The 12,942-nt window shown below is 49.1% G+C and overlaps 1 protein-coding gene across 2 annotated transcripts in view; it reads right to left on the reverse strand.

Moving 5' to 3' along the window:
• The window catches only part of USP7 (ubiquitin specific peptidase 7), a 1,528,604-nt gene that overhangs the window by 79,417 nt on the left and 1,436,245 nt on the right, over positions 1-12,942 (reverse strand). For both annotated transcript variants that reach the window (XM_086941365.1, XM_086941366.1), the window contains exon 28: positions 5,971-6,090. In XM_086941365.1, the coding sequence (XP_086797491.1) occupies positions 5,971-6,090 (120 nt within the window). The remainder of the gene's footprint in view (positions 1-5,970; positions 6,091-12,942) is intronic.

Below are 12,942 nucleotides of genomic sequence, written 5' to 3' on the forward strand. Positions count from 1 at the left end.
CTCCTCCTGGGGTATGCTTGTATAAAGTGACACAATGTCACAAGTTGCCAAGAGTTCTTGATGTGAGTTGTATGGACGTCCGTCAATCAAGTTAATGGTATGTGTAGTATCTCGCAGATATGTTGTGGTTGCTTCCGCTAGGGGTTTAAGAAAGAAATCTACGTACCTACATAAGGGTTCCAAAAGTGAGCCGCATCCAGATACTATAGGTCGTCCTGGGGGCTGGTGAAGATCCTTATGTACTTTGGGTAAAGTATAAATGGTGGGAAGGCGTGGGTTCTTCTGGTTCAGGTACTGAAATTCATGTTCCGATAGAAAACCTTGTTGCAGACCATCCTGTGTGACCCTCAAGATCTCAGCCTTTAGCTCTTTTGATGGGTCACCGTCCAGTTGTTTGTAACTGATCCCGTCGTTCAACTGCCTCATGATCTCCCTAGTGTAGTTGTCCAAGTCCTGTACGACGATGGCACCACCCTTGTCTGCGGGTTTTACTACCACGTCCGTGTTGTTTCTTATGGATTTAAGCGCAAGTTTTTCAGCTCTGCTAGTGTTGAATTTAACAAATTTCTTCTCCTCCAAGATTTTGTTCACATCCCGTAGAACAAGGCTTTCGTATGCCAGGATACGTTGAGTCATGGCATAAGTAGATGGTACAAAGGTGGATGGAACCCTCAAATTGGTTGCTGATGAGGACTGTTCGAAGGGTTTGTCCTTGAAAAAGTATCTAAGTCGTATTTTTCGGAAGAACTTGTGAAGTTCAACTATAGTGTTGAAAGCATCAGGTGTCGAGGTCGGAACAAAAGATAAACCGCGGCTGAGTACTTTGATTTCATCATCCTGTAAGGTGTATTTTGAAATGTTTATCACAGGGGAGGTTCTTTCTACCATCTGTAGTTCTTCCTGCGTGTTGATCTTTCTCCGTGTTCCTCCTGGGGGAAGTTCACCTGTTTCGTGCCTCTCCCTCTCCCGGAGTCCCACTTTTGCCCTACATTGGATTGGCCCCTGCCGGTGCCTCTGTTCCAGTTGTTCCCTCTGCCCTGTGGGGGTCTCCATCCTCCCTGTCCTAAAAAAGGAGTGGGTTGGTATGATGGTCCGTAGGGGTCTTGATACCCGTATGCCCCACTTGGGCCCGCTCGTTCTGAGTCCTCCCCAGAACTGTACGACGAGTCTGAAAAAGTCGTAAAATTGCGTCTCCCCCTGAAGGCACCACGGCCCCGGTTGGTAAATCTTCCTTGGCTGTCTTGTCTGTAGTATTCGTCCGGCAGTTATTTCAGCCTTCAATTCCGCTATCTGCTTAGTTAGGATTGCAATTTGTTCATTAGCTGTTTCGATACCAAGGACCATCCATTGTCGCGAACAGTTGTTCGCGACAAAACCCGCAATCTTTATCGACGTACCTAAGTTTCGTGAAGGCTTCAGTTTTGTCGCGAACAACTGTTCGCGACATTGGATGGTCCTTGGTATCGAAACAGCTAATGAACAAATTGCAATCCCAACTAAGCAGATAGCGGAATTGAAGGCTGAAATAACTGGGGACGCTACTCTTACTAACTCCAAAGAAGCCCTGACCAAACTTGTGGCGACCCTTCAGGACTTTGAAACAACTACAATAAAAAGGAAACTTGAAAAACTAGCACATGACGAGAAACTTTATGACAAAAAAAGAACATATCCCTATCTGCAGGACGAATACTACAGACAAGACAGCCAAGGAAGATTTACCAACCGGGGCCGTGGTGCCTTCAGGGGGAGACGCAATTTTACGACTTTTTCAGACTCGTCGTACAGTTCTGGTGAGGACTCAGAACGAGCGGCCCAAGTGGGGCATACGGGTATCAAGACCCCTACGGACCATTATACCAACCCACTCCTATTTTAGGACAGGGAGGATGGAGACCCCCACGGGGCAGAGGGAACAACTGGAACAGAGGCACCGGCAGGGGCCAATCCAATGTAGGGCAAGAGTGGGACTCCGGGAGAGAAGTAATGTGATAAAGAAAACCATCAATAAATATTGGAACTTGATCTCAGAGGATCTCAACAGTAGCTGCTTACCCCTTCACGCTTTCAAAAAAGCGAAGAACATTCGCGATCACGTGGTGTGCTCATTCCTTACGACCCCGAGTGAACCATCCATAGCATCTATGTGGAACCTACCTCCAATTGTGGGACATTACCGCTGTGGCTCTTGTAAGGCCTGTCCAGCGACAATTCAAACCAAAGTTCTCTCTCACGGACAACATCATGTTTCATTAAAATCACATACAAACTGTAACTCCACCAATGTGGTATATTGCATAATATGCCCCTGTGATTTGATATATGTGGGACAGACACAACAACGAGCAAAAGTGCGCTTTCTGCAACATTGCAGCCGCATAAGGGTTAAGGTTGAAGGAGCCCCCTTAGTGGACCATTGTAATGACCTAAATCACCCCCCGGAAAGCCTGAAGTGGACTATATTGGAACAGGTGAAACTAGGTCCAAGGGGCGGCAGTATAGAACCCATCCTCAATGTCAGGGAGATCAAATGGATCCGATTCTTTGATTCAGTACGTATGGGTTTGAATGAGTCCGAGAGTAGTTTTGCTCAAATGGCTACCCTCTAAATTGATTGTGCGTTTAACCACCATGTGGTAGGTTCACGCAAATTTGGCGATACTATCAGTATGGTATTTTTCAGTGAATTTATGGGCCATCTCATGTGTCATTTGAATCTCTTTTTGATGTATCATGCGCAGGACTACCATGCTTGGCATTTTCGCGACTCATAATGAATGTATGTTATTTGATGACTATTCTAATGCTTGATTACCAATTAGCATTATTGCATCTTATCAATATACCAATGGGGTATTCCAAATGATAATTTTTGAAATTTCAATCTCGTTGATGCATCGTGCGCCCGACCACCATGCTTGGTAGGTCCGCGCTTGTCCAAATGATGTTTTTTTTCTCATTTTAATGTGTTGATGAATGATGGGAAACTCGCTCGCCCCACAAAAATCTGGCGTCCAAGAAGGTATCTCATGAATTATTGTGAGCCTAGACCGCCTTGTTTTTGTTTTTGGCAGGTCCGCGCAACCTATGATGTCTACATCTTGGTTTAAAAATAGATCTACCATGTTGTTTAAACGTTGAGATGTTACTGGTTCTATCTGGTCAGAGAAATTATTTTCCCAAAATAAAACTAATTTCCCGATTTAACAATGCTTCCCTGTTAACCATGACAACGGGAGTCTTTTCTTCCCTTAATTAGTGAAAGTAACTGCGTTCCCTGTAACCATAGCAACGCTAGTCTTTCTTCACCGAGGTTTGTAAACCTCTCAGGTTACCCGGGCAGCACTTCCTGGTTCTAGGCGACGGGGAGAGACGCTGGCTCGCACGCTCCTCGACTAACATAATCCCTTCGGGTGAGTCCTGAGTAGGCGGTACCTGCGGGCGCTTTTTCGCTTTTTTGATTTAGCCGCCAGTGCATAAAAAACTGACTTGGTTTTTACCGCTTAATTTTGCAGATGTGTTGAAGTGATCCTCTCACTTTAAATCAAAAAACCCCGTTACGACGGAGGAGCTACAATTAGTTCGACTCTTGGAATCCGACCATGCTTTAACGCATTTCTGGCCGCTTTTGACTTCCCACCAGGAAACAGCCCCACCATACCCTCCACCCTCCCCTCACGTCCTGACGAAGACCAGCGTAGTAAGGATCTACTGTCCTACAATTTCTGGGTCGAAACGTAGACTTTCATCTACAACCCTGAACTCCTAACAATAGCTTGATGTATACAGCAGATTAGGAGCTTCTATTTCAAACGATTTTGATGTATGTACACTGTATTTGACCCCTCATATGGGGATCTATGACTTGATTTTGATCTGTGGATTTGTGCATATGAGAAACTTTGACTAGTGATGTATAACTATCAAAAAATGTTTTTCCTTTCCCCTGCACTTTTTCCCCTCTCCCTGTGGGCGCATTGTACTTGTGTATAATTTTTATTGATTTTTCGATCATTGAATGGTTATAACGGTGCGGTGAAAATAAAAACACTATGCACCCTCATTTGTTTTGGATCAATTTAACTAAAATATTGTGATCATTTAAAATTTACTTTGTGTTTGGTCTGGGACCCCTTACATATATATCATCACTGGATTCGTCATCGACGGCTCCGATGGCCACTTCGTCGTCCCCTACCTCGACGACGTCTTCTTCGTGGACGTACTCTTCAACCGGCTCGTCCACCTCGAAGTTGGAGCCGTGCTCCGACGCTGGTTCTGACTGCTCTTCAGGAACCTCTTCTTCTTCTTCGGCGCCTTCTTCGTCACAGTCCTCGAAGATGTTGACCGGCTCGGGCGCCGACATTTGCGCTGACTGTCTTGCTGCGCGTCAAAGTTTAAGCGTCTTCTTGGAGCGGAACTTCGAGCAGGCCATACAGCTGGCATCGTCGTGCTCGGGGGACAAACATTTATTGCACACTGGGTGCACATCAATGTGGGGGTATTTTGAAGTACAGACGGGGCATCGTTTAAACGGGCTCCGATCCATCGTCGTCGTAGTCTGGGCCTTTGTCGTTGAAAGCGAGAAGCAGCCTCCGACGTCCGGTTCGAAGAACTGGAAAAGAGACAGACACCGAACGAGACAATACCGACGCTTCGAAGGCCTTTTGGCCTTAGGAAAGAGTCAATACAAAGTTTCCGAACAAGAGTCGAGAAAGTACATCCGAACCCAATGGCGAAAATAAACAATCTGAGGATGGAGAGGATGCCCATGCGCACTGTAGTCCAGGGGAGGAGCCACCTATCTCGTGATACTTCGAAGACTCTTCCAGGACAACAATGCGCAATCATCCGGACCCAACACTAGGCGGCGATCTATGCACAGATATGAATTCAGCAGCCCACATGCCTCGAACACCATATTCCACGGACCAAAATTCTTGACAAAGTTTCTAGGAGTCAAGTGTTGAATCTGCCATTTGTTTACAGGTAAGTGAAAAGTTTGTTTTTTGTACAGTCTATAGTTTCCTAACCCTGTAAGTGTATGTATGTGTGTGTGTGTGTGTGTGTATATATATATATATCCACACAACAACTTTACCTTCAAAGAAGTTAACTCGAGCCCAGATCCTTTTTGCGTGAAGTTTTATTCAACACAGAATGTCAAGCAACAACCGGCGCGTTTCGGTGCAGCCGCACCTTGGTCACGTGTGGAAATAGTACGAGGGTCGCCTCCTCACTCGAGCCCACCGCCGTGTGTGGCTGGGAGACTGGTGGACTTTTGTTGATTAATATTATATATATATATATATATATACACACACATACATATGCATACATACATACATATATACACACACACACATTTCTCTTTCCATTGTTTTGGTACTGTACAAATGCTTTCTTTACACTATTTTTGAAGCAAGACTGCTCGATGTAACAGGTACCCAGGGTTGAGCTAAGGAGACAAAACCCGACTAGTACTTAAGGGGTTGGTAGAGTATTACATGGTGCGTCTCAAACAGACCATGTAATGCACCACAATTTCATCACACTTTTTCATGCAATGTGTTTTATGTTACCCCTTTTGATGCTGTGACCACTACAGAGAATAAGAACAGTAAAAAGTGAAACGAAGGGCTAAAACCTGTATTCATCATGCACTAGCAAATAAACATAAAACAAAAGTTGTGACAATCCAAAAACATTTGGTAGTTCACAATGGGGTTAAGAAATCCCTTGAAAGAAGTAATGACATTTAAAAACTAATTTTCAAATAACACAAAATATCTGCAGAGGCTGCCATCTTGGAACTTAGCAATCTCATTTACACAAGCAGCTAGTTCCTACATGTTTCACAATTCAAATCTTTTAATTGCTTTCTCACAGAGACTCAAGGTGAAGTAGGAAGCCAAGAGATAGTTACATTTATATGCCTTATTTTACTAAAGTCAAAGTAAATATTCCTACCTGGTGTATTCTAAGCAAGAATGGAATTCCAAATGTTCCAAAAACCTCTTTGTGGAAATGTGCAACTGTGATTAGCATCTCATTTTCTTTATCTAGGTCTACCTGGTCAATGGGAATTTCCTGAAAAATACATTAAAACATTCTAAGAAACTTGAAATGTTCTAAACAATGCAAGTACAAATTACATCAGTTTCAAATAAATTTGATTACATGCACCTGAGAAAGTCGAAAAAGAGAGTTACTTATCTTCAGTAACTTCTGATCTGATAGAGACTATCTAGCAGCAGATTCCTTACCTTAGAATTATCCCCAGGCATCAGACTGGATCCGGATATTTTTAAAGGACAGGACCCCTACAAATCGGAAGTGACGTTCGCGGTGCCTATATAGGCACCACACAGGCGCCCCCAAGTCAGTTACTTTCCACCCCAGGAGCATGGAGCCACGAAGTACACTGACCACTGGTGTGGTAAACCAAGGCCCCAAAAAACAAAATTCGTTCCTAGAAATCTGTCTGCACAGCAGGAAGTATGGGTAATTCGTTAAGGACTCTGCGTCTAGACAGGCTCCACCAGATAAGGCGTTGTACAAGTTGCTTACCTTCGGTAATGGTGTATCTGGCAGAGACGATTCTAGCCGCAGATTCCTTAACGTAGAAATATCCCCAGGCATAAGACTGGATCCAGAAAATTTTGCCACAGCATCTTTGCGCGCCGGGGGACGGCACCACGTGATTCCGCCCTGAAGTTGCCAGTGTATGTGACATCAGTGAGGTCACATAAGTCCCACCCCGGCGTGCCAACATTTTCTTCGGAGAACTTTTCCGCGCCACAACGTGGAGCCAACACAAACAAAACTGTGACAGTATGGGAACAGTGTGCGAAAAAAATCAGTGAAACAGAAAGGGAACAAGCATTTACAATGCAATGGTTTCGCCTTTGGAAAAGTTAGAGCTATTGGCATTGTAAATGACAAAATTTGTATTTGTGTGTTGGTTTTGAAAACAGATAAATAAATGGCATTGTCATTTACATTGCCATTAGCTTAATCTCTCGCAAATGTGAGACCTATTGCATTTGCACCCACACACAGAGCCACACACACACACACACAGAGCCAGCCGCACACACACACACACAGCCAGCCACACACACACACACACACACATACAAACAGAGCCAGCCGCACACACAAACAGAGCCAGCCGCACACACACACAGAGCCAGCGGCACACACAAACAGAGCCAGCCGCACACACAAACAGAGCCAGCCGCACACACACACACACAGAGCCAGCCGCACACACACACACACAGAGCCAGCCGCACACACACACACAGACAGACAGAGCCAGCCGCACACACACACACACACAGAGCCAGCCGCGCACACACACACACACACACACACACACACACACACACACACACACACACACACACACAGACAGAGCCAGCTGCACACACACAGAGCCAGCCGCACACACACAGAGCCAGCCGCGCACACACACAGACAGAGCCAGCCGCACACACCCAGACAGAGCCAGCCGCACGCACACACACACACACAGAGCCAGCCGCGCACACACAGAGCCAGCCACACACACACAGCCAGCCAAGGCTGCAAATAAGATAACAAGCCGTCTCAGAGAGTCGCTACTGCTTCTCCTTGCACAGTGACCTCAGGGCGCTACAGCATTGGGACGGGAGAGGGAAAAACTCTCTTAAGAGGATCGATACTGTTTGTCCTTTCACAATGACCTCAAGGCGCTGGACGAAATGCGTTACTTACCTGTAACTGCAGTTATCCAGTATTGGTGTCTTTCATAGATTCACATGCCTGAATCATTCCCCGTCGTCGAGACGGGAGTCTCCGGTACATAGAAAAGTAATGTCCTATAGACATACATAGAGAATAGTAGGCCTAAAGGCCTCACCTTAGTAACATATCCATGTCCTTTTGTAAAAAGGACCACACTCTTGAGAAGAGCCAATCAGCTATCACCTCCCTCTAGAACCTTCCTGGCAGGAGCCTCAGTCCCTCAGATTTTCGTACGCACTAAGCTAAGTAGGCGTGACACAGAGTTAGGGGAGTCCTTCCAGGGAAGGCGGGAGGGTTGCATGTGAATCTATGAAAGACACCAATACTGGATAACTGCAGTTTCAGGTAAATAACGCATTTCTTATCCAGTATTATGGGTGTCTTTCATAGCTTCACATGTCTGAATCAGAGTAGCAAACAATGCAGAGTGCACATTTCTGATGGAACAGCATATACAAGTCCTTAGATAAGACGCATCATGCGAGCATGAACCATCATTAGACATCCACAATAAGTATTACCAAAGAAATGTGCATACCAGAGTAGGATGGAGGGACGGAGGAAGGCTCCCCTTACTGAAATAGATGGCGTAACACTGCTTGTCCCACTGCTGCATCATTCATCAGCTCCGTATCCAGGCAGTAGTGCCTAGTGAAGGTATGCGGCGACTTCCATGTTGCCGCCCTGCAAATGTCAATGACAGACACCACTGCAAAGAGAGCCATAGAAGTGGACATAACTGTAGAAAAGGATCCTGGATTGAAAACGCCTGTAGCTCACTGACCCTCCTTGCAGATGTGAGCGCCAGGAGGAGTGCTGTTTTCCACGAGACATACTTTAGGTCAGCTCTGTGTACTGGTTTGAACGGATGTTTCATGAGCTGGATAAGAACCACATTGAGATGCCAGATAGGTGGCAACATCCTTACTGGCGGGAAAGATCTGTATAATCGTTTTAGAAATTGCTTAATCAACCCGCTTGACCAGAGTGATGGACTCGTTAAAGTTCTTTTATAACGAGATATTGCTGCTAAGTGTACTTTAATGGAGTGGGATACGCCCGACTGTGCCAGATGTAATAGATAAGGTAAAAGATGCTCCAGTGATGTGGAGAAAGGCCGAATTCAGTGATCTGCACACCAAACACAAAAGCGCTCCCATTTCAGGGAATACGTTTTGGTCATGCTATCCGCCCTTGCTCTGGCAAGAATGTCTACAGTCTTGTGGAATATTCAGATTGTGGAAATCTCTTAACTCAGGAGCCAGGCGGCTAACCTGAGAGACTTCAGATCCGGATGTTAAACTTGATTGTTGTTCATTGTAAGCAGAAATAGATAATGCCGCAGGTGGACCGGCGGCTCGAGGGATAGACAGTGGAGCTCTGTGAACCAATGTTGCCTCGGCCAAGTTGGGGCTATTAAAAGTAGAGTACAAGACTCCATCTAAATTTTCCTGAGGACTCTGGGAAGCATCGGGAATGGCGGAAAGGCGTACACAAAGACGTCGCGCCATGCGATGGAAGATGCATTCCCTAGAGACCCTGACTAGGGAGGCCAACTTGCTGAGTGTGGGCATTTGGCGTTCATTCTCGTCGCAAATAGATCGATTTGCGGCGTGCCCCATCTGGAGAAGATCTGGTCGATAATTTGTTGATCTAGCTCCCTCTCGTGCGACTATGTTTTCTGCCTGCTCAACGCGTCGGTGAGCACACTGTCCGTGCCTGGGACATATTCCGCCCTTAGGGTTATATTGTGGAGTAGGAGCCAATTCCAGATTTTTTTGCAACTCGCGAGAGTGTGTCGGCGAGCGTGACCTTCCCTCTTTGTTGAGGTAGTGCTTAGTCGTGGTGTTGTCTGTCCGGATGAGCACCAGGGAATGTTTTATTATTGGCAGGAAAGCTTGAAGGGCCAGGAAGACCGCCCGCAGTTCGAGCAGATTGATATGTAGTTTCTTCTCCATAGGAAACCACTTTCCCCTCATCTGTAGCTCTTACAGACAAGCATTAGAAATGCAATAGGTCTCGCAGCATTAGAGTTAGTGCTTTTAGAATTGTTTATGGGTTTTTTTGTAAATCTTTAGCATGAGGTTGAGGGTGAGTGAGGGTGAGTGAGGGTGAGGGGTTGAGGGTGAGTGAGGGTGAGGGGTTGAGGGTGAGTGAGGGTGAGGCTGAGGGGTTGAGGGTGAGTGAGGGTGAGTGAGGGGTTGTGGGTGAGGGGTTGAGGGTGAGTGAGGGTGAGGGGTTGAGGGTGGGTGAGGGGTTGAGGGTGGGTGAGGGGTTGAGGGTGGGTGAGGGGTTGAGGGTGGGTGAGGGGTTGAGGGTGAGTGAGGGTGAGGGGTTGAGGGTGAGTGAGGGTGAGTGAGGGTGAGTGAGGGTGAGTGAGGGTGAGGGTGAGGGTGAGTGAGGGTGGGTGAGTGTGAGGGTGAGTGAGGGTGGGTGAGTGTGAGTGAGGGTGAGTGGGGGTGAGTGTGGGTGAGGGATTGAGGGTGAGGGGTTGAGGGTGAGTGAGGGTGAGGGGTTGAGGGTGAGTGAGGGTGAGGGGTTGAGGGTGAGTGAGGGTGAGGGGTTGAGGGTGAGTGGGGGTGAGTGAGGGTGAGGGGTTGAGGGTGAGTGAGGGTGAAGGTGAGTGAGGGTGAGGGTGAGTGAGGGTGGGTGAGTGTGAGTGAGGGTGAGTGAGAGTGAGGGTGAGTGAGAGTGAGTGAGGGTGAGTGAGAGTGAGGGTGAGTGAGAGTGAGTGAGAGTGAGTGAGGGTGAGTGAGAGTGAGTGAGGGTGAGTGAGAGTGAGTGAGGGTGAGTGAGAGTGAGTGAGGGTGAGTGAGAGTGAGTGAGGGTGAGTGAGAGTGAGTGAGGGTGAGTGAGAGTGAGGGTGAGTGAGGGTGAGTGAGGGTGAGTGAGAGTGAGGGTGAGTGAGGGTGAGTGAGGGTGAGAGAGTGAGGGTGAGTGAGAGTGAGGGTGAGTGAGAGTGAGGGTGAGTGAGAGTGAGGGTGAGTGAGAGTGAGGGTGAGTGAGAGTGAGGGTGAGTGAGAGTGAGGGTGAGTGAGAGTGAGGGTGAGTGAGAGTGAGGGTGAGTGAGAGTGAGGGTGAGTGAGAGTGAGGGTGAGTGAGAGTGAGGGTGAGTGAGGGTGAGTGAGAGTGAGGGTGAGTGAGGGTGAGGGTGAGTGAGGGTGAGTGAGGGTGAGTGAGGGTGAGTGAGGGTGAGTGAGAGTGAGGGTGAGTGAGAGTGAGGGTGAGTGAGAGTGAGTGAGGGTGAGTGAGGGAGGGTGAGGGTGGGTGAGGGTGAGTGAGGGTGAGTGAGGGTGAGTGAGGGTGAGTGAGGGGTTGATGTTGAGGGGTTGGGGGTGAGTGAGGGTGAGTGAGGGGTTGAGGGTGAGTGAGGGTGAGTGAGGGTGAGTTAGGGTGAGGGGTTGAGGGTGAGTGAGGGTGAGGGGTTGAGGGTGAGTGAGGATGAGGGGTTGAGGGTGAGTGAGGATGAGTGAGAGTGAGGGTGAGTGAGGGTGAGGGGTTGAGGGTGAGTGAGGGTGAGGGGTTGAGGGTGAGTGAGGGTGAGTGAGGGGTTGAGGGTGAGGGGTTGAGGGTGAGTGAGGGTGAGTGAGGGTGAGTGAGGGTGAGGGGTTGAGGGTGAGTGAGGGTGAGGGGTTGAGGGTGAGTGAGGGTGAGGGGGAGTGCGGAAGCAGCACGGAGGGCAGGGAAGGGCGGAAGCAGCACGGAGGGGCGGAAGCAGCACAGAGGGCAGGGAAGGGCGGAAGCAACAGGGAGGGCAGGGAAGGGCGGAAGCAACAGGGAGGGTAGGGAAGGGCAGAAGCAACAGGGAGGGCAGGGAAGGGCGGAAGCAACAGGGAGGGCAGGGAAGAGCGGAAACAGGGAGGGCAGGGAAGGGCGGAAGCAACAGGGAGGGCAGGGAAGCGCTGAAGCAACACTGAGGGCAGGGAAGGGCTGAAACAAAACGGAGGGCAGGGAAGGGCTATTTTGTATTTTATTGTAAATATGCGGACACAGAGGGATGGAGCTAGCCTTGCGCGAAGATGGCTGCGCTCTAGGCAAGCTCCTTTGGCTGCCACCTAATGAACAGCAATATGCTGCGGTAAACAAAATAATTAGAATTTAGAGAAGCTGACCTGTGCTTCGTAGGGGATTGAGCACACAAAATAGGCTTGCCACCGTACATGTGAAGCAGGCGTTGTCCCGCGGCCTAGATGGAAGCGGCAAGGACCGCCCTGCAGAGGATGTGGGAGGCCGCTGGCTGTGAGCTGCTCCGGTGCAGGCGGGCACTCTGTGGAGCCGGTCAGCGCCTGTGACGCTGTGCTCTGCAGCTGGAGGACGGGCGGCACCGAGGGAGCTGCGACCGGCCTGTGGGAATGACTGGCAGGATCAGTGTACAGGGAGGGTAGGGAAGGGCAGAAGCAACAGGGAGGGCAGGGAAGGGCGGAAGCAACAGGGAGGGCAGGGAAGGGCAGAAGCAACAGGGAGGGCAGGGAAGGGCAGAAGCAACAGGGAGGGCAGGGAAGAGCGGAAACAGGGAGGGCAGGGAAGGGCGGAAGCAACAGGGAGGGCAGGGAAGCGCTGAAGCAACACTGAGGGCAGGGAAGGGCTGAAACAAAACGGAGGGCAGGGAAGGGCTATTTTGTATTTTATTGTAAATATGCGGACACAGAGGGATGGAGCTAGCCTTGCGCGAAGATGGCTGCGCTCTAGGCAAGCTCCTTTGGCTGCCACCTAATGAACAGCAATATGCTGCGGTAAACAAAATAATTAGAATTTAGAGAAGCTGACCTGTGCTTCGTAGGGGATTGAGCACACAAAATAGGCTTGCCACCGTACATGTGAAGCAGGCGTTGTCCCGCGGCCTAGATGGAAGCGGCAAGGACCACCCTGCAGAGGATGTGGGAGGCCGCTGGCTGTGAGCTGCTCCTGTGCAGGCGGGCACTCTGTGGAGCCGGTCAGCGCCTGTGACGCTGTGCTCTGCAGCTGGAGGACGGGCGGCACCGAGGGAGCTGCGACCGGCCTGTGGGAATGACTGGCAGGATCAGTGTACAGGGAGGGTAGGGAAGGGCAGAAGCAACAGGGAGGGCAGGGAAGGGCGGAAGCAACAGGGAGGGCAGGGAAGAGCGAAAACAGGGAGGGCAGGGAAGGGCGGAAGCAACAGGGAGGGCAGGG

This window comes from Lissotriton vulgaris, chromosome 10 (assembly GCF_964263255.1).
Source record: "Lissotriton vulgaris chromosome 10, aLisVul1.2, whole genome shotgun sequence".
In the NCBI taxonomy this organism is placed as follows: Eukaryota; Metazoa; Chordata; class Amphibia; order Caudata; family Salamandridae; genus Lissotriton; species Lissotriton vulgaris.